Source organism: Pristiophorus japonicus, chromosome 4 (genome assembly GCF_044704955.1).
Source record: "Pristiophorus japonicus isolate sPriJap1 chromosome 4, sPriJap1.hap1, whole genome shotgun sequence".
NCBI classification, from domain to species: Eukaryota; Metazoa; Chordata; class Chondrichthyes; family Pristiophoridae; genus Pristiophorus; species Pristiophorus japonicus.
In genome coordinates this window covers 145,216,066-145,236,666 of record NC_091980.1, presented here as the reverse complement: position 1 = coordinate 145,236,666, position 20,601 = coordinate 145,216,066, and the positions used below count along the sequence as shown (strand labels likewise).

General features: G+C 49.7%; 1 protein-coding gene across 1 annotated transcript in view; it reads right to left on the bottom strand.

The window, feature by feature from the left end:
• Window positions 1-945: 945 nt before the first annotated feature.
• Window positions 946-20,601, bottom strand: part of LOC139262233 (fibroblast growth factor 18-like) — a 1,004,089-nt gene continuing 984,433 nt past the window's right edge. Inside the window, exons 4-5 of the mRNA XM_070877376.1 lie at window positions 10,639-10,745; window positions 946-1,237 (exon numbers count right to left, since the gene is read on the bottom strand). Of these exons, the coding sequence (XP_070733477.1) occupies window positions 971-1,237; window positions 10,639-10,745 (374 nt within the window). The 3' untranslated portion in view covers window positions 946-970. The remainder of the gene's footprint in view (window positions 1,238-10,638; window positions 10,746-20,601) is intronic.

Below are 20,601 nucleotides of genomic sequence, written 5' to 3'. Positions count from 1 at the left end.
CCTTTGTACAGAGTCGTTCACAACCTAAAGCATTTCAGGGTCAATGCAGCGCTCCTGAGTGATAGCCATGGTTGTAATTTAGGAAAACACAGCAGGCAATGAGAACACAGCAAGATCCCACACACTGCTATGAGGCAAATGACCAGATAGACTGTTTAATTGATGTTGGTTGAGGGATTGATGGCCTGGACACCAGGGAGTTCTCGAAAACAGCAACAGCCCAAATATCACCAGCCCACTGTTTACTGAGATCCCGAGTGACAACTCTGAGCCCCATCACCCATCGGGGGTCACCTCAAGATAAAAAAACAAAACATTTGCACGACTCAAAACAATGTTTTAAATATGTTCTCGCATTTAATCACTGAGGCAGTATAGCTTGCTTCAAGGGACCTGTATTATACACAGAGATGAAATAAATAGTTGCTCATTACATAGCTTTAACTAAACAAGAACGTTTCTCTTTGATGTGTAGCAGCATACTGTAGCACTGTCCAGGACAGAGGACCAGGTACAGTCACACTTTGTAAAAAATAATCGTTTGGTTGCCTTGAGAAGCACTTTGAGATCCAAGAACAGTTTCCATTCATTGTATTTCTTACTTCAGGAGACCAAAAGGCAACTTGACAGCTCCACACGTCAGATGTGTATATCCATCATCGTTCTCTACATTTTCCTTTTCCCTTCAGAAAAATGCCGATCTGTAAAGAGGGGCTGGCAGTTCCACTAATTATACATTTTTTGTTTCCCTCTGGTTTTTGTCTGTTCCAATCACATGTACAAATCGACAGCTTCCCTTTAAATAAGACAGGCTGTTTACATTGAAAGGGTTGGAACAAATACGTACAACTCTCCTCCCCTCACAACCTGCCATACAATATACAAAAATAGATCTTCCTTTTGTTTTTTTTTATTAACAATAATGATGCAAAAATAATGCTCTGGGACAATTCAGGGTCTGTAAGGTGCTCTAACTGGCATTGGAAGCCCGTATTCGTTTCGTTCTCTTATTAACTGTGGTGAATTTAAATGGGGTCTGGGTCTCTCCCTGGATCTTCGGGTATCTTTTCATGAAATGCACCTCCTGTTGATTTTGTTGGGTTTTGGGTCCTTTCCTTGGTCTCCCCTTCTTGGTGAACCCTACGTACCAGCCGGCATATTTCGTGGACATCAGGGCAGTGTAGTTGTTTTCCAGGACTATCTCTATGAAGACGCATTCCTTGCTTCTGCCAATGAGCTGCATGGAATGGAAAAACAAAAGGAAGATGTCAGTGGTTATTTTTCTGTAACAGGGACAGTTTCACCCCTCTATCGCACCCGCCCCCAATACCCTGCTACACGGTGAACTTCCACTCTGTGGATCTGTCGGAGGTCATCATGCAGAGACAGGGTGGGGAAGCACTTTCTTTACCGACCTAACTTTCTTTACCGGCCGACTTCCCGATCGGCCAGCAAGACAGTGCCCCTGGGTTCGGCCGGGCCGCCAATGGGCAGCCTGACACCCCTCTTGGGTGCCAGTCCACTGGCCCGACCAAAACCCTCTCTGGTGGCCCAGTGGCCAAAGTTATAAAAATGGCTGAATCTCGGCCCTTTAATGGAGGGGAGAGAGTGTAGTGACGCACACGCGCTGTGACATCACCACGTTGATTGACAGCGGCAGAGTCCCGGTCCGACCCATATTCAGCCCCTCAGCCTGGCTTTAAGTCTATGGCCCGCCCCCATTATGACATTTTCTCTGGGACTCTGAAAAAATTTCAAAGTACTGAAAATGGCTCTTCCTACCATATCAAGGATCCGTGCGTTAAGTACAGAAAAAAATCACAGGTGTGCCAGCTTTCGTGCACTGCTGAATTTTGGCCCCCAGATCTCTTATCACTGCTCACCTGGGCAAGACATTTTACTTATTAAAAAAAAAGCATTGCTTGGCATGAGACAGCCATTTCGCTCCTTGACCTTGTTCCGCCATTCAGTTGGATCATGGTTGATCTGCATCGCAACTTCAGTTACACGCCTTAGTTCCATATGCCTTGATACTCTTACCCAATATAACCCTGTTGACGGTAATGTGCTGGATATACTACTTGGCTGGTACTCCAGGGGCCTGGACTATTAATCCAGAGAATGTGTTAAAATCCCAGCAAGGCAGTTTCAGAACTTGACTTCAATTTAACAAATCTTATACTAAACAGCCAGTATCAGTAAAAGTGACCATGTAGCTGTCAGATTGTCGTTAACACTCAACTGGTTCACTAAGATCCTTTAGGGAAGGAAACCTGCCGTCCTTGCTCAATCTGACCAATATGTAACTCCAATTACATGGTGGAGATCCAGTGGTTCAGAATGGAGATCTAGGATTCTGGGATGGAGAGCCAGAGTTACAGGGTGTACCCCAGAGTTACAGGGTGGACTCCAGGGTTACAGGGTGTACCCCAGGGTTACACGGCGGAGAGCCAGGGTTACAGGGTGGAGACCCAGGGTTATAGGGCGGAGAGCCAGGGTTATAGGGTGTACCCCAGGGTTACAGGATGTACCGAAGGGTTACAGGTTGGAGAGCCAGAGTTACAGGGCAGAGACCCAGAGTTACAGGGTGTATGCCAGGGTTACAGGGCGGTGACCCAGTGTTATAGGGCGGTGACCCAGTGTTACAGGGCGGTTACCCAGGGTTACAGGGCGGTGACCCAGGGTTACAGGGCAGAGACCTAGTGTTACAGGGTGGTGACACAGGATTATAGGGCGGTGACCCAGGGTTACAGGGCGGTGACCCAGGGTTACAGGGTGGAGACCCAGGGTTACAGGGTGGTGACCCAAGGTTACAAGGCGGTGACCCAGGGTTACAGGGTGGTGACCCAGGGTTACAGGGCGGTGATCCAGGATTATAGGGCGGAGACCCAGGATTATAGGGCGGAGACCCAGGGTTACAGGGCGGGGACCCAGAGTTACAGGGCGGGGACCCAGAGTTACAGGGCGGTGACCCAGGGTTACAGGGTCGAGACCGAGGGTTACAGGGCGGTGACCCAGGGTTACAGGGCGGTGATCCAGGATTATAGGGCGGAGACCCAGGATTATAGGGCGGAGACCCAGGGTTACAGGGCGGGGACCCAGAGTTACAGGGCGGGGGACCCAGAGTTACAGGGCGGTGACCCAGGGTTACAGGGTCGAGACCGAGGGTTACAGGGCGGAGACCGAAGGTTGCAGGGCGGTGACCCAGTTGCAGGGCAGTGACTCAGTGTTACAGGGCGGAGACCCAGAGTTACAGGGCGGTGACCCAGTGTTACAGGGCGGTGACTCAGAGTTACAGGGCGGTGACCCAGTGTTACAGGGCGGTGACCCAGTGTTACAGGGCGGTGACCCAGAGTTACAGGGCGGTGACCCAGTGTTACAGGGCGGAGACCCAGAGTTACAGGGCGGTGACCCAGTGTTAGAACATAAGAACATAAGAATTAGGAACAGGAGTAGGCCATCTAGCCCCTCGAGCCTGCTCCGCCATTCAAAAAGATCATGGCTGATCTGGCTGTGGACTCAAATCCACTTACCCGCCCTTATTGGTTAAAAATTTATCGATCTGTGATTTGAATACATTCAATGAGCTAGCCTCAACTGCTTCCTTGGGCAGAGAATTCCACAGATTCACAACCCTCTGAGAGAAGAAATTCCTTCTCAACTCGGTTTTCAATTGGCTCCCCCGTATTTTGAGGCTATGCCCCCTAGTTCTAGTATCCCCGACTAGTGGAAACAACCTCTCTGCCTCTATCTTGTCTATCCCTTTCATTATTTTAAATGTTTCTATTAGATCACCCCTCATCCTTCTGAACTCCAACGAGTAAAGACCCAGTCTACTCAATTTATCATCATAAGGTAACCCCCTCATCTCCGGAATCAGCCTAGTGAATCGTCTCTGTACCCCCTCCAAGGCTAGTATATCCTTCCTTAAGTAAGGTGACCAAAACTGCATGCAGGTGCGACCTCACAAATACCCTGTACAGTTGCAGCAGGACCTCCCTGCTTTTGTACTCCATCCCTCTCGCAATGAAGGCCAACATTCCATTTGCCTTCTTGATTACCTGCTGTACCTGCAAACTAACCTTTTGGGATTCATGCACAAGGACCCCCAGGTCCCTCTGCACTGCCGCATTTTGTAATTTCTTCCCATTCAAATAATATTCCCTTTTACCGTTTTTTTTTCAAAGGTGGATGACCTCACATTTTCCGACATTGTATTCCATCTGCCAAACCTTAGCCCATTCGCTTAACCTATCTAAATCTCTTTGCAGCCTCTCTGTGTCCTCTGCACAACCTGCTTTCCCACTAATCTTTGTGCCATCTGCAAATTTTGTTACACTACACTCTGTCCCCTCTTCCAGGTCATCTATGTATATTGTAAATAGTTGTGGCCCCAGCACCGATCCCTGTGGCACACCACTAACCACCGATTTCCAACCTGAAAAGGACCCGTTTATCCCAACTCTCTGCTTGCTGTTAGCCAGCCAATTCTCTATCCATGCTAATACATTTCCGCTGACTCCGCGTACCTTTATCTTCTGCAGTAACCTTTTGTGTGGCACCTTATCAAATGCCTTTTGGAAATCTAAATACCCACCACATCCATCGGTACACCTCTATCCACCATACTCGTTATATCTTCAAAGAATTCCAGTAAATTAGTTAAACATGATTTCCCCTTCATGAATCCATGTTGCGTCTGCTTGATTGCACTATTCCTATCTAGATGTCCCGCTATTTCTTCCTTAATGATAGCTTCAAGCATTTTCCCCACTACAGATGTTAAACTAACCGGCCTATAGTTACCTGCCTTTTGTCTGCCCCCTTTTTTAAACAAAGGCGTTACATTAGCTGCTTTCCAATCCACTGATCCCTCCCCAGAGTCCAGAGAATTTTGGTAGATTATAACCAATGCATCTGCTATAACTTCTGCCATCTCTTTTAATTCCCTGGGATGCATTTCATCAGGACCAGGGGACTTGTCTACCTTGAGTCCCATTAGCCTATCCAGCACTAACCTCCCTAGTGATAGTGATTGTCTCAAGGTCCTCCCTTCCCACATTCCCGTGACCAGCAATTTTTGGCATGGTTTTTGTGTCTTCCACTGTGAAGACCGAAGCAAAATAATTGTTTAAGGTCTCAGCCATTTCCACATTTCCCATAATTAAATCCCCCTTCTCATCTTCTAAAGGACCAACATTTACTTTAGTCACTGGGTGTTACAGGGCGGAGACCCAGAGTTACAGGGCGGAGACCCAGAGTTACAGGGTGTACCCCAGGGTTACAGGGTGTACCGCAGTGTTACAGGGCGGAGAGCCAGAGTTACAGGGCGGAGACCCAGAGTTACAGGGTGTACCCCAGAGTTACACGGCAGAAACCCAGAGTTACAGGGTGTACCCCAGGTTACAGGGTGTACCCCAGGGTTACAGGGCGGAGAGCCAGGGTTACAGGGCGGAGACCCAGAGTTACAGGGCGGAGAGCCAGGGTTACAGGGCGGAGGCCCAGAGTTACAGGGCGGTGACCCAGGGTTACAGTGCGGAGACCCAGAGTTATAGGGCAGTGACCCAGGGTTACAGGGCGGTGACCCAGTGTTACAGGGCGGTGACGCAGGGTTGCAGGGCGGTGACCCAGATTTACAGGGCAGAGACCTAGTGTTACAGGGCGGTGACCCAGGGTTACAGGGCGGTGACACAGTGTTACAGGGCAGTGACCCAGGGTTACAGGGCGGTGACACAGTGTTACAAGGCAGTGACCCAGGTTTACAGGGCGGAGACCCAGAGTTACTGGGCGGTGACCCAGGGTTACAGGGCGGTGACCCAGGGTTACAGGGCAGAGACCGAGTGTTACAGGGCGGTGACCCAGGGTTACAGGGCGTTGACCCAGGGTTACAGGGCGGTGACCAAGGGTTACAGGGCAGAGACCTAGTGTTTCAGGGCGGTGACCCAGGATTACAGGGCGGTGACCCAGGGTTACAGGGTGTACCCCAGGATTACAGGGTGTACCGCAGGGTTACAGGTTGGAGAGCCAGAGTTACAGGGCGGAGACACAGAGTTACAGGGTGTACCCCAGGATTACAGGGTGTGCCCCAGGGTTACAGAGCGGTGATCCAGGGTTACAGGGCGGTGCCCCAGGGTTACAGGGCGGTGACCCAGTGTTTCAGGGCGGTGATCCAGGGTTACAGGGCGGTGACCCAGGGTTACAGGGCGGAGACCCAGAGTTACAGGGCGGTGACCCAGGGTTACAGGGCAGTGACCCAGGGTTATATTGTGGAGACCCAGGGTTACATGTCCGTGATCAAGTTACAGGGCGGAGAGCCAGAGTTACAGGGCGGTGATCCAGTTACAGGGTGGACACCCAGGGTTGCAGGGTAGAGTCCAAGGGATACAGGGCAGAGACCCAGAGTTACAGGGCGGTAACCCAGGGTTACAGGGCGGTGACCCAGTGTTACAGGGCGGTGACCCAGGATTATAGGGCGGTGACCCAGGGTTACAGGGCGGAAACCCAGAGTTACAGGGTGGAGACCCAGAGTTACAGGGCGGAGACCCAGAGTTACTAGGTGAAGACCCAGAGTTACAAGCCGGTGATCCAGGGTTACAGGGTAGAGACCGAGGGTTACAGGGCGGAGACCCAGAGTTACAGGGCGGAGACGCAGAGTTACAGGGCGGTGACGCAGGGTTACAGGGTAGAGACCAAGGGTTACAGGGCGGTGACCCAGGGTTACAGGGTAGAGACCAAGGGTTACAGGGCAGTGACCCAGTTACAGGGCGGTGACCCAGGGTTACAGGGCGGTGACCCAGGCTTACAGGGCGGAGACCCAGGGTTACAGGGCGGAGACCCAGGGTTACAGGGCGGTGACCCAGGCTTACAGGGCGGAGACCCAGGGTTACAGGGCGGAGACCCAGGGTTACAGGGCGGTGACCCAGGGTTACAAGGCGGAGACCCAGAGTTATAGGGCAGTGACCCAAGGTTACAGGGCGGAGACCCAGAGTTATAGGGCAGTGACCCAGAGTTACAAGCCGGTGATCCAGGGTTACAGGGTAGAGACCGAGGGTTACAGGGCGGAGACCCAGAGTTACAGGGCGGTGACCCAGGGTTACAGGGCAGTGACCCAGTTACAGGGCAGTGACCCAGGGTTACAGGGCGGTGACACAGGCTTACAGGGCGGAGACCCAGGGTTACAGGGCGGAGACCCAGGGTTACAGGGCGGTGACCCAGGCTTACAGGGTGTACCCAAGGATTACAGGGTGTACCGCACGGTTACAGGTTGGAGAGCCAGAGTTACAGGGTGTGCCCCAGGGTTACAGGGCGGTGACCCAGAGTTACAGGGCGGTAACCCAGGGTTACAGGGCGGTGACCCAGTGTTACAGGGCGGTGACCCAGGATTATAGGGCGGTGACCCAGGGTTACAGGGCGGAAACCCAGAGTTACAGGGTGGAGACCCAGAGTTACAGGGCGGAGACCCAGAGTTACTAGGTGAAGACCCAGAGTTACAAGCCGGTGATCCAGGGTTACAGGGTAGAGACCGAGGGTTACAGGGCGGAGACCCAGAGTTACAGGGCGGAGACGCAGAGTTACAGGGCGGTGACGCAGGGTTACAGGGTAGAGACCAAGGGTTACAGGGCGGTGACCCAGGGTTACAGGGTAGAGACCAAGGGTTACAGGGCAGTGACCCAGTTACAGGGCGGTGACCCAGGGTTACAGGGCGGTGACCCAGGCTTACAGGGCGGAGACCCAGGGTTACAGGGCGGAGACCCAGGGTTACAGGGCGGTGACCCAGGCTTACAGGGCGGAGACCCAGGGTTACAGGGCGGAGACCCAGGGTTACAGGGCGGTGACCCAGGGTTACAAGGCGGAGACCCAGAGTTATAGGGCAGTGACCCAAGGTTACAGGGCGGAGACCCAGAGTTATAGGGCAGTGACCCAGAGTTACAAGCCGGTGATCCAGAGTTACAGGGTAGAGACCGAGGGTTACAGGGCGGAGACCCAGAGTTACAGGGCGGTGACCCAGGGTTACAGGGCAGTGACCCAGTTACAGGGCAGTGACCCAGGGTTACAGGGCGGTGACACAGGCTTACAGGGCGGAGACCCAGGGTTACAGGGCGGAGACCCAGAGTTACAGGGCGGTGACCCAGGGTTACAGAGCGGAGACCCAGGGTTACAGGGCAGTGACCCAGGGTTACAGGGCGGTGACCCAGTGTTACAGGGCAGTGACCCAGTGTTACAGGGCGGTGACCCAGTGTTACAGGGCGGTGACGCAGGGTTACAGGGCGGTGACCCAGAGTTACAGGGCAGATACCTCGTGTTACAGGGCGGTGACCCAGGGTTACAGAGCGGTGACACAGTGTTACAAGGCAGTGACCCAGGGTTACAGGGCGGTGACACAGTGTTACAGGGCAGTGACCCAGGGTTACAGGGCGGTGACCCAGAGTTACAGGGCAGAGACCTAGTGTTACAGGGCGGTGACCCAGGGTTACAGGGCGGTGACCAAGGGTTACAGGGCAGAGACCTAGTGTTACAGGGCGGTGACCCAGGGTTACAGGGCGGTGACCCAGGGTTACAGGGTGTACCCCAGGATTACAGGGTGTACCGCACGGTTACAGGTTGGAGAGCCAGAGTTACAGGGTGTGCCCCAGGGTTACAGGGCGGTGACCCAGGGTTACAGGCCGGTGACCCAGGGTTACAAGGCGGTGACCCAGTGTTACAGGACGGTGACCCAGGGTTACAGTGCAGTGATCCAGGGTTACAGTGCGGCGACCCAGGTTTACAGGGCCGTGACCCAGGGTTACAGGGCGGAGACCCAGAGTTACAGGGCGGTGACCCAGGGTTACAGGGCGGTGACCCAGGGTTACAGGGTAGAGACCAAGGGTTACAGGGCGGTGACCCACGGTTACAGGGCGGTGACCCAGGGTTACAGGGCGGTGACCCAGGGTTACAGGGTGTACCCCAGGATTACAGGGTGTACCGCACGGTTACAGGTTGGAGAGCCAGAGTTACAGGGTGTGCCCCAGGGTTACAGGGCGGTGACCCAGGGTTACAGGCCGGTGACCCAGGGTTACAAGGCGGTGACCCAGTGTTACAGGACGGTGACCCAGGGTTACAGTGCAGTGATCCAGGGTTACAGTGCGGTGACCCAGGGTTACAGAGCCATGACCCAGGGTTACAGGGCGGAGACCAAGGGTTACAGGGCCGTGACCCAGGGTTACAGGGTAGAGACCAAGGGTTACAGGGCCGTGATCAAGTTACAGGGCGGAGACCCAGGGTTACAGGGCGGTGACCCAGGGTTACAGGGTAGAGACCAAGGGTTACAGGGCCGTGATCAAGTTACAGGGCAGAGACCCAGGGTTACAGGGCGGTGACCCAGGGTTACAGGGTAGAGACCAAGGGTTACAGGGCCGAGACGCAGAGTTACAGGGCGGTGACCCAGTGTTACAGGGCGGTGACCCAGAGTTACAGGGCAGTGACCCAGTGTTACAGGGTGGTGACCCAGTGTTACAGGGCGGAGACCCAGTGTTGCAGGGCGGTGACCCAGTGTTACAGGGTGGTGACCCAGTGTTACAGGGCGGAGACCTAGTGTTGCAGGGCGGTGACCCAGTGTTACAGGGTGGTGACCCAGTGTTACAGGGCGGAGACCTAGTGTTGCAGGGCGGTGACCCAGTGTTACAGGGCGGTGACCCAGAGTTACAGGGCAGTGACCCAGTGTTACAGGGTGGTGACCTAGTGTTGCAGGGCGGTGACCCAGAGTTACAGGGCGGTGACCCAGAGTTACAGGGCAGTGACCCAGTGTTACAGGGTGGTGACCTAGTGTTGCAGGGCGGTGACCCAGAGTTACAGGGCAGTGACCCAGTGTTACAGGGCGGTGACCCAGTGTTACAGGGCGGTGACCCAGGGTTACAGGGCGGAGACCTAGTGTTGCAGGGCGGAGACCCAGAGTTACAGGGCGGTGATCCAAGTTTATAGGGCGGTGATCCAGTGTTACAGGGCAGAGACCCAGTATTACAGGGCGGAGACCCAGGGTTACGGGGCGGTGACCCAGTGTTACGGGGCCGTGACCCAGGGTTACAGGGTGGAGACCCAGTTACAGGGCGGTGACCGAGTGTTACAGGGCAGTGACCCTGTTACAGGGCAGTGATCTAGTTACAGTATGTACCCCAGGCTAAGAGGGCGATGACCCAGGGTTATAGGGCCGTGATCCAGTTATCCACAACCATCTGCACTCGAGAGCGACCAACCGAGTTCAGCTGACAACTGTATAAAATTGAAAAGTCTTTTAAAAAGCTTTATGTTCAGATTCTCGCAAAGCACCATTTCAGAAATGGATGCACTGGCACAATCGCGTGTAACTCCCAATCAGCTTGGTTCAGGTCTGATGCTATTAATTGCCCTATGCTCCAGACCATGGGAGCAGTTTCTCGGATGGGTGTGAAGCCTAAAACTAGCACCTGGAGGGATGGGCACTAGAGGTCTATTAAATGTTCGGATCGGAACTTAGTCCAATGGGAACGTACATCTTGCAGAGGCTAGGTCCTTCAGCACAAACCCAGAGGCACAGCTGTAAATGGGATGGTATCGGACAGCACTCCAACAGAAGGTGGACTTCGAAGAGAGGAGGCGAGCTCTATCCACACAAGCCACGCTTACCTTGCCCACCAGCTTTCCCTTCTTGTTCATACAGAGGTAATGGTCTGTCTCCTTCCCCTTGATCCTGACCTGGCTGCCAAATGTGTCGGTTTCCACTAAGAGCTGGGCTTGGAAAGTAAGAAGAGAGAAACATTAAGGACGGCTGAGAGTTCACATCATGTCGACAAGCCTCCAGCTATAAGAGCCTGAGTACAGAAACCCTAGACACAGCAGTCTGAACCACTAATATAGTCATTCAACCATTGTCAGAGATAACCATCAAAGTGGGAACATCAAACGCTTGAAATCAGAGATAGAGTAAAGCTCCCTCTACACTATCCCATACATTCCATGGGTAGGTAGAGCACGGGTTAGATGCAGAGTAAAGCTCCCTCTACACTGTCCCATCAAACATTCCCAGGGCAGATACAGCACGGGTTAGATACAGAGTAAAGCTCCCTCTACACTGTCCCATCAAACATTCCCAGGGCAGATACAGCACGGGTTAGATACAGAGTAAAGCTCCCTCTACACTGCCCTGTCAAACACTCCCAGGGCAGGTACAGCACGGGTTAGATACAGAGTAAAGCTCCCTCTACACTGTCCCATCAAACACTCCCAGGATAGGTACAGCATGGGTTAGATACAGAGTAAAGCACCCTCTACACTGCTCCGTCAAACACTCCCAGGGCAGGTACAGCACGGGTTAGATTCAGAATAAAGATATCTGTACATTGTCCTGAGAGCATGTGAAGCTCAGGCTGGCTACTTGAAATGGGAACAATTACTTTTAAAGCACAGACATCCTCACATTGATAATCACAAAAGTCAAAACAATATAATTCATAAATGGTTAATCTGACAGCTCGTGAGAGACATTCTAAGGAGGTTATTGTTCGGACCATGAACAGAGCAAACAGTGAATGAATCTCCAGTCCTGATTTCCCATCATGCAGCCTATACCTGAGTCCCATTTAATAGCAGCATGGTGCGTCTGTTCAGGATCCAGCAGAGGGCATCGGATTGGCATTAAAATATTTGTCCTCTCATCTGATCATCTTTTCCATGCCTAAATGTCATTCCCTCTGTTATGTCTTTAATACTCTTATGAATGACTCCACGAGGTCTAGTATTGTCCTTGAGCTGTTGTGACCTGAGTCCCATTTATTGTAACTCCAGAGTGAGGCACAAGCATGCTGGGCAGCCTTTTGTACTGGGCCCTACACACCTATGCAGGTGACCCTCAGGTCTTCCACCGCAGTGCCCTCTGGTGGCACACCTTATGTGACTATATAGTTAGTATACACGGTCCACATACATGACATCACTTCTCCCCAAGTCTTTAATGCAAATTGACTCGTACATTGACGGTGACCTGAGCTTTGCTCTTCCTGGTTGACCATTGGAAGGTTGCTTCTAGCTTGGGTGGATTGGTAGTGAGATTTGTTGCCAGTGGAAGTCCCCGTGGTTTCTGGTTGTGAGTCCATGACTAATTCATTCTCCCCCCCACACAGAGATCAGGCTAATGGCCCGTTACATGCAAGTTGCATTCAAGTTTATCACATGGGTTTTATATTTACATCTTGGTACATTTGTTGGGTGGATTACAGTTGCGTTTCTTCTTGTGTGGTACATTTACATGATCAGTACAGGTATATCAGTACAGGTACACAAGGACAGTCTAGTTCCAGCAGGGCCGGATGAGATCCGGGTCGTCTAGTGGCGGCACAGCACCCCATGTTAGTGGGTCTGTGGGTGAGGTGAGCTCATTTTGCTCGAGTTGCTGGAGCTCAGGGCTCTTGTTGTTACTCATAGTGTCGGGCAGGCCCAAAGTCAGCTGATGTGTCTGTGACCTCCTTGTCCTTTTCGTTTGCACCGTGTCGCTGCTGCTCCCTGGGAAGCGGTCTGAGCGAGTGAGCGTTTCGTCTAAGCGGCGGTGGTGCTGCCTTGTCTTGTCTAGCAGTTCGCGGGGGACTGATGTCTCGCTTTCCTTGAGGGCACCGTTGTGAGCACTCTCTATTTGGGATCCTGGCTGGTCCAGGTCCCGTTCGAAGGAGCCGTTGTGGGTGACCCTTCGCTCTTGGGCATTGCTGTGGTGGCGAGTGGGTTTGTGGGCTGTGCCTTTTCCACCCGAGTGGTGGGTGATGGTAACTGACTGTGAGCATAGGCGCAGTTTACTGTTTCTGGCCTGTGGCGGTTCATGCCATCGGGTACCTGCAATGTTAAACCGCTCTGAGGCAGGGTATCACTACCGATGCCTCTGCTCTCCGGGGATCGTTTACTCTGTGGCTTGTCTACTTCTGTCAGCTGTGGGGACACGTTATGATACATCGTTCTGGTCCCAGGGACGCAGGCTACAGCATTGGGTAGCCCGCTGGACCTGTATACGACCGTTAGGTGTTTGCCCGCTACATTGGCTGATTGTAATTTGCACCCGACATCACTCAACAACATTTTGCTCATTACAGCTGGACTTTTACATTGGTTACCAACTTCAAGTAGTTCATTCAAAAATGGCAGGTTGCTGGCCTCCTTTAAAATGGCCTTATTACTTTTACCCCAATCGTCTTCCTTACGTGAAACCACATGTAATTGCTCCATTAGCGCTGCACCTCGTGGTTTGGACACCATCTTTTCCCTGTCCATGATGTCGACTGCCGAGATCTTCTTCCCCAGGGATTCTGCCACTGAAGCTGGGAAGGCGCCCTCGGATCCAATCTTCCTCCCCAGGAGTCCTGTCACTGAAACCAGGAAGGTGAGTTCGGGTTGTCTCGGTTGGACCAGCGCCACGCAGTCGTGGTGAGCGGTCTGTGCCTCGGGGGCTGCGCAGATCTGCTCTCCGCTGCCTGGTCCAACCTAAGGTGGGGGCTTGCTCTGCCTCTGAGCACGGGGGATGTCGATCACTGGAGGGATGAAGTTTTCCAGTTCCAATGAATCTTCCCCATCCATCTTCTTCCAAGTAGCATTGGTCCATCACCTGAAACAATCCACAATAGTAAATTGTGCATCGCGCCATTATGGGATACATTTAGATCCATAATACCAACAACTGATATCAGTTCCTTGGTGTAGGTGTGCAGCTTTGCCTGAACCAGGACCAGCTCGGGTCGTTCAGCTTGATCGTTCCATAGCCTCTCAAATGCTTCCTGGCTCATTACTGACTGACTCGCCCCCGTGTCCACTTCCATGAAGACTGGGACGCCATTTATCTCAACTTCCATTATCACTGAAGGACAATGTGTGGTGCAGGTATATACTGCATACACTTCATCCTGGAACTGAGCTGCCTCTCTAGCCATCTCCTTGTAATCCGCACTGGATTCACAGCCATCTGCTGACTCCTCTTCCACGTGGTGAGTCACAACCTTTTTGCATATTCGCTGGAGGTGGCCCTTTGTGCTGCAGCCTTTGCACACATAGTCTCTGAACCGATACTGATGAGCCCTGTGATTACCTCCACAACACCAGCATAGTGCTACTCGACTTATATTTGCACCCCTCGGCGAACTCTGAGTTAAAGCACTCGGGGGCATGTACGCTCTGCCCTGGGCAGATTCACATTCAACAGTTCTGCCTGTGAAAGGCGCCATTCTATTTACAGTACTTGCCGGGTTTGAGTCCTGAGAGTGAGTCATCATCTGTTTGGAGTTGCACCTTGAAGTCATGAACGCCTGGCTGATGCTGATGGCCGCCTGCAGAGTGACGGTGGTTTCGGCAGACAGTAGCCTGTGAAGAAGGGCCTCATGACCGATGCCAATTAAGAAGATGTCCCACAACGCATCGGCGAGGGATGCACTGAACTCACACGGTCCTGCCAGCCTCCTGAGGTCGGCAGTGTACTTCACGATTTCCTGGCCCTCGGGGCGGCGGTGTGTATAAAATCGATGTCTGGCCGTGAGGATGCTCTCCTTCGGTTTGAGTTAGTCCTGAATTAGCACTTTCAGCTCCTCGTATGACTTGGTCGTTGTTTTCTCTGGTGCAAGCAAGTCCCTGACGAGGCCGTAGACCGCGGGCCCATAACTGGTCAGCAGGATAGCTCTGTGTTTATCTGCCAGCGTGACCGGATCATCGCCTACCAGGTCGTTTGCTACAAAATATTGGTCGACCCACTTCGTAAAGGCTTCCCAAACTTCACCCTCTGAGAACTTTTCTAATGCACCAACATTGGTCATTTTTGCGTGAAAGTTCGTAATCTCGTCGCCAGTTGTTATGTCTTTAATACTCTTATAAATGACTCTACTTGAGCTGTACTTGAGCTGTTGTACCCTTAGTCCCATTTATTGTAACTCCAGAGTGAGGCACAAGCATGGTGGGCAGCCTTTTATACTGGGCCCTGCACACCTATGCAGGTGACCCTCAGGTCTCCCACCGCAGTGCCCTCTGGTGGCACACCTTATGTGACTATACAGTTAGAATACATGGTCTGCATACATGACACTCTCGCCTTGAATCTATTTGTCCCTATTTCTCTTCGTCTTCACACGCTGTCTGGGTGCGGGATTTGCCGTGATTATATTACTAGGGATTCCCAGCATTCATTCTGGTAATGCTGTCTCCATGTTAGCCCCTGACTCCGCAGTAAGTCTGGCGAGATAGCACCAGGCCACACCTGCGGTAGATCATCACCCTCCCCATGGGACCCTCCTGCTGAATTTAGGACAATAGGTCATATGTGATATATGGACCACATTTACTGAAATTATTTTATGTAGCACCTCGTCACATCTCTTGGGATTGTTCCCAAAGATCCCTGGCTGCGGCCTCCTGCCACTGGTGTTTGCTTCCGGCCACCGACCAGGCTGTCCATTTGGCCTTCTGCCACGTGGGAACTGTAACTAAAAAATTTTAACGTGGTCCTGCCATTAAGTTCGGCAAGACCTCTGTGTCGCTGGCTTGCAGAGTTCTTCGTCCACTTTTGGCCTCTGCAGCTTCCCCGTAAATATCAAGGCCACTGTAACAGTGTATAACTATACCCACAGACTCACTGTAACAGTGTATAACTATACCCACAGACTCACTGTATCAGTGTACAACTATACCCACAGACTCACTGTATCAGTGTACAAGTATACCCAGACTCATTGTATCAGTGTACATGTATACCCAGACTCACTATATCAATGTACATGTATACCCAGACTCACTGTATCAGTGTCCAACTATACCCACAGACTCACTGTATCAGTGCACAAATATACCCACACTCACTGTATCAATATGCAAGTATACCCAGACTCACTGTATCAGTGTACAACTATACCCACGGACTCACTGTATCAATGTGCATGTATACCCACAGACTCACTGTATCAGTGTACAACTATACCCACAGACTCACTGTATCAGTGTACAACTATACCCACAGACTCACTGTATCAGTGTACAACTATACCCACAGACTCACTGTATCAGTGCACAAATATACCCACAGACTCACTGTATCAATATACATGTATATCCAGACTCACTGTATCAATATACATGTATACCCAGACTCACTGTATCAATGTGCATGTATACCCACAGACTCACTGTATCAGTGTACAACTATACCCACAGACTCACTGGATCAGTGTACAACTATACCCACAGACTCACTGTATCAGTGTACAACTATACCCACAGACTCACTGTATCAGTGTACAACTATACCCACAGACTCACTGTATCAGTGTACAACTATACCCACAGACTCACTGTATCAGTGTACAACTATACCCACAGACTCACTGTATCAATGTGCATGTATATCCACAGACTCACTGTATCAACGTGCATGTATACCCACAGACTCACTGTATCAGTGTACAACTACACCCACAGACTCACTCTATTAGCATACATGTATACCAGCAGACTTTGTAATCTGTTCTGAGTTAACAGATCTCTGGTAAAGTCGCAATTGGAGCCCTATAATTGGCTTCAGATCACCAGTGCGCAGGAGAGGGCAAAAAAAATTAACTAAGATTCCTGCTCTTGATTAAAATTCATAGGTGCCTGTGCAGGTGTCATGTGCTGACAGTGTTGGGCTTAGCTGTGATGCCCCAATCTCATGCAAAATGGTAATTCGGGTTAGGTAGTGGAGAATACATTGTTTTAAAATGATCGGAGGGTGTACCACTTATCTTTCTCTTTAAGGATTTAAAGCAAATATGTGGATCCTGAGGTCATCCAGAGGCTAATTGCTGTAAATCCTTTGGTAAACCAGAGTTGAATTGCTGGTGAAGGAGGTTTGAAGATTGGTTGCCACTTGTGAACTTCTAGCTCCAGGTCAAGATCAACCAATATGAAATAACTGACTTTCTATCTCTTAAAAAAAATGTTTATGCTTTTGAAGTATGATGTTTCCAATGTGAGGGAATGCTCTGAAACGTGGATATTTATTTAAGCCTTGCATCTAATGTACAATTCCTGTTGATTACGCATCACGTCCTGTGTTATAATGTACTGCTGCCTGGGAGCTGACACTAAATTGGGTGCAATGCATGGTTGTGCTTTTAAGCTGTTAAATTGAGAATAGTTATACCATTATTTTACCTTGTATCAATGTAAGTCTTTCTTTCATTCTTTTTGCAAGTTTTCCAACAGTAGGTGGAGCAGTGGAACCACTACATTCCGCGTTCCCAGCTCCGGCTACAGCGAGTCCTCCTGCCACTAACTCAAAGGTTTGTTCCAATATTTACAATATTCCAAAAAGTTAATCAAGCTATTAATTTTGATTGTTTTTAATTAATCTAAAATTTGGCCTCACCCCAAATAACAAAATCATTTCATTAAATCCTTCTTTGTGGGCAACTGTGAAATGTTTAAATAGCCTTCAATTTAAATCAATGCACAGCTCCTAAATAAATAGGTCAAATAAAATCTGATCTGCAAATCAATTAATTAAATGAAATTGGGCTTTGAGGAAACAACAGGCCAGAAAATTGCAATTCATTTAATAAAGTGCAACTGAATATTAAAAAAAATTGGGACTTTCACCTTTGGTCTCCTCCACCGAGACTCCCTTGATCAGTCTCACTCTCTCTCTGGTCCTCTATATGCATTCCTCTTCTCTGCTCTTTGACATTTAATTCAAAGCTGTCGTGCTTGCATAATTTGATGAGTTTGCTAGCCAATAGTACTGGATAAATGACCCAGAGGCCATGAGTTCAAATCCCACCATGGCAAATTATGAAATTTAATTGAATAAATATGGTAATTTGTGGACTGTCACTACATAAAAGGTCCATAAAATATCCACCTCAACAGCTTCATGGTCACTTTTTACTGATACCAACGTTTTATTTCCAGGTTTTTAAAACTGAATTCAAATGTTCACACTGCCAGAGTGGGATTTGAGTTCACATTCTCTGGCTTAATATTTAAACTGTAATGTTCTCGCTGGCCTACATTGGCTCCAAGTCCAGCAATACCTCAAATTTAAAATTGCTGTTCTTGTTTTCAGATCCCTCCATGGCCTCCACTCCCTATCTCTGCCACCCTCCGAGATCTCTGCCCTCCTCCAATTTTGGCCTCTTGTGCATCTCTGATTTTAATCACTCCATCATTGGTAGCCATGCCTTCAGCTGCCTGGGTCCTAAGTTCTGGAATTCCCTCCCTAAACCTCTCCGCCACTCTCTTCTCCTTTAAGTCGCTCATTAAAACCTACCTCTTTGACCAAGCATTTAGTTACCTGTCCTAATACCTCCTTGTGTGGCACTATGTCAAATTTTGTCTGATAATGTTCCTGTGAAGTACCTTGGGATGTTAAAGGCACTATATAAATGCATGCTGTTGTTGTTGTATTCCGCTACTTGAGACATGGGTTCTTCTACCATGGCATGCGCAGCCTGTTCATACAAGTGTGACCTAATTTACACCTAAAATTGTGAAGAGTTAATTTCCATCCACACAGAAGTGCTGGATGTATACTTAGAGGTGGATGGTAGGGAAGGAGGTTGGGAAGTAAGCAACCTCTATTCAACAGCATGACGGCGTGAGCTGATGAGAGCCCTCGGCTCTGATGATCCTTTGCTCTCGGTGCACACACTGTGGAGGTGTTCATTCATCAGCGGGCCCATGGGAAGATCCCAGGTCCCGCTTCTGACCTCAGCCAGGGTGGCTAAAGTGGTTCACCATAGGCTGGGCGAGGTACTGGAATGCAGCCAGTTGACAGGGAACTGAAACCCAGTATGAGTCAATGACCTCAGGAGAGCAGCGGGAAGATTGTCAGCCACAAGCAAATAAATTGGTGCTAAAACTTTCAGAATTTAGGGGACTCAAAGATCCTTTTAAAGGAGTATTATATTATCAAAAGGTTGAGAGGTCACAAAAGAATTTCAGTGGTTCACTTTCAATTACATGAAAAATATGAAGGCATATTCCCAAACACTACTCAATACTGTTACATGGATTACCATAGAATTTATCATACACAATTGTAATATTGGCAGGATGCTGGGATATATCATTCACTGGTATATAGATTACACTGGGATATATCACTCAATCTTCTGTTATTTAGATTAAATCCCGTGGGAGGACAGACACACCAACGTTAGCGTCCTCGACCAGGCCAACATCCCCAGCATTGAAGCACTGACCACACTTGATCAGCTCCGGTGGGCAAGCCACATAGTTCGCATGCAAGACATGAGACTCTGAAAACAAGCGCTCTACTTGGAACTCCTTCACGGCAAACGAGCCAAAGGTGGGCAGGGGAAATGTTACGAAGACACCCTCAAAGCCTCCCTGATAAATCGCAACATCCCCACTGACACCTGGGAGTCCCTGGCCAAAGGCCTCCCTAAGTGGAGGAAGCGCATCCGGGAGGGTGCTGAGCACCTCGAGTCTCGTCGCCGAGAGCATGCAGAAATCAAGCACAGACAGCGGAAGGAGCGTGCGGCAAACCTGTCCCACCCTCCCCTTCCCTCAACGACTATCTGTCCCACCTGTGACAGAGACTGTGGTTCTCATATTGGACTGTTCAGCCACCTAAGGACTCATGTTAAGAGTGGAAGCAAGTCTTCCTCGATTCCAAGGGACTGCCTATGATGATTTAGATTACAGTGGGATATATCATACACATATAAAAAATATCATATATTTGGAAAACAGTGATCACAATATCATTAGGTTTAGAGTAGTTATGGAAAAGGACAAGGGAAAATCAACCGTGAAAATACTCAACTGGAGAAGGGCGAAAGGGGATCTGACCTGGGTGGATTGGAATCAAGGATTAGTAAGTAAAGTAGTAAGAGAGGAGGAGTCTAGGAGGAGATAGTTCGGGTACAGACTTGACACATTCCCAGCAGGGAAAAAAGGAAACAGGAGAAGGAGGCTTTTGATAAATGTTAGGTTCAGTGGAGAACCAAGCTGAATACAAAAAGTACAGAAGAGAACTAAAAAAGGAAATAAGAGGGGGAAAGAGAATATATGAGAATAGATTCAAAAGCAAAATACTATGGATGCTGGAAATATGAAATAAAAACAGAAAGTGCTGGAAATACTCAGCAGGTCAGGCAGCATCTGTGGCGAGAGAAACAGATTTTCTCATATATATTATATGAGAATAGATTAGCGGTTAGCATAAACAGTACAAGGATAGTCAAAGAAAGGGTGGAGCAGATTGCAGACCAAAAAGGAGATCTTCTTGTGGAAGGTACTTAAAAGGTTGAAGGCTCTGAAAGCAGAGAAGTTACGGGATATATCACTCACAGTTCTGTTATATAGATTGCACTGGGATACGTCACATACAATTCTCTTACATAGATTAAAATGGGATATATCACGCAGAGTTCTGTTATGCATATTACACTGGGATACATCATACCTAGTTCTGTTATATAGATTACACTGGGATATAGTACACACAATTAACTTATATAGATAGCAGCGAGATATAGCAAAGATTTTCTGTCATCTAAATTACACTGGGATATATCACACACAGTTCTATTATCTAAATTACAGTGGGATATATCACACATTGGGATATATCAC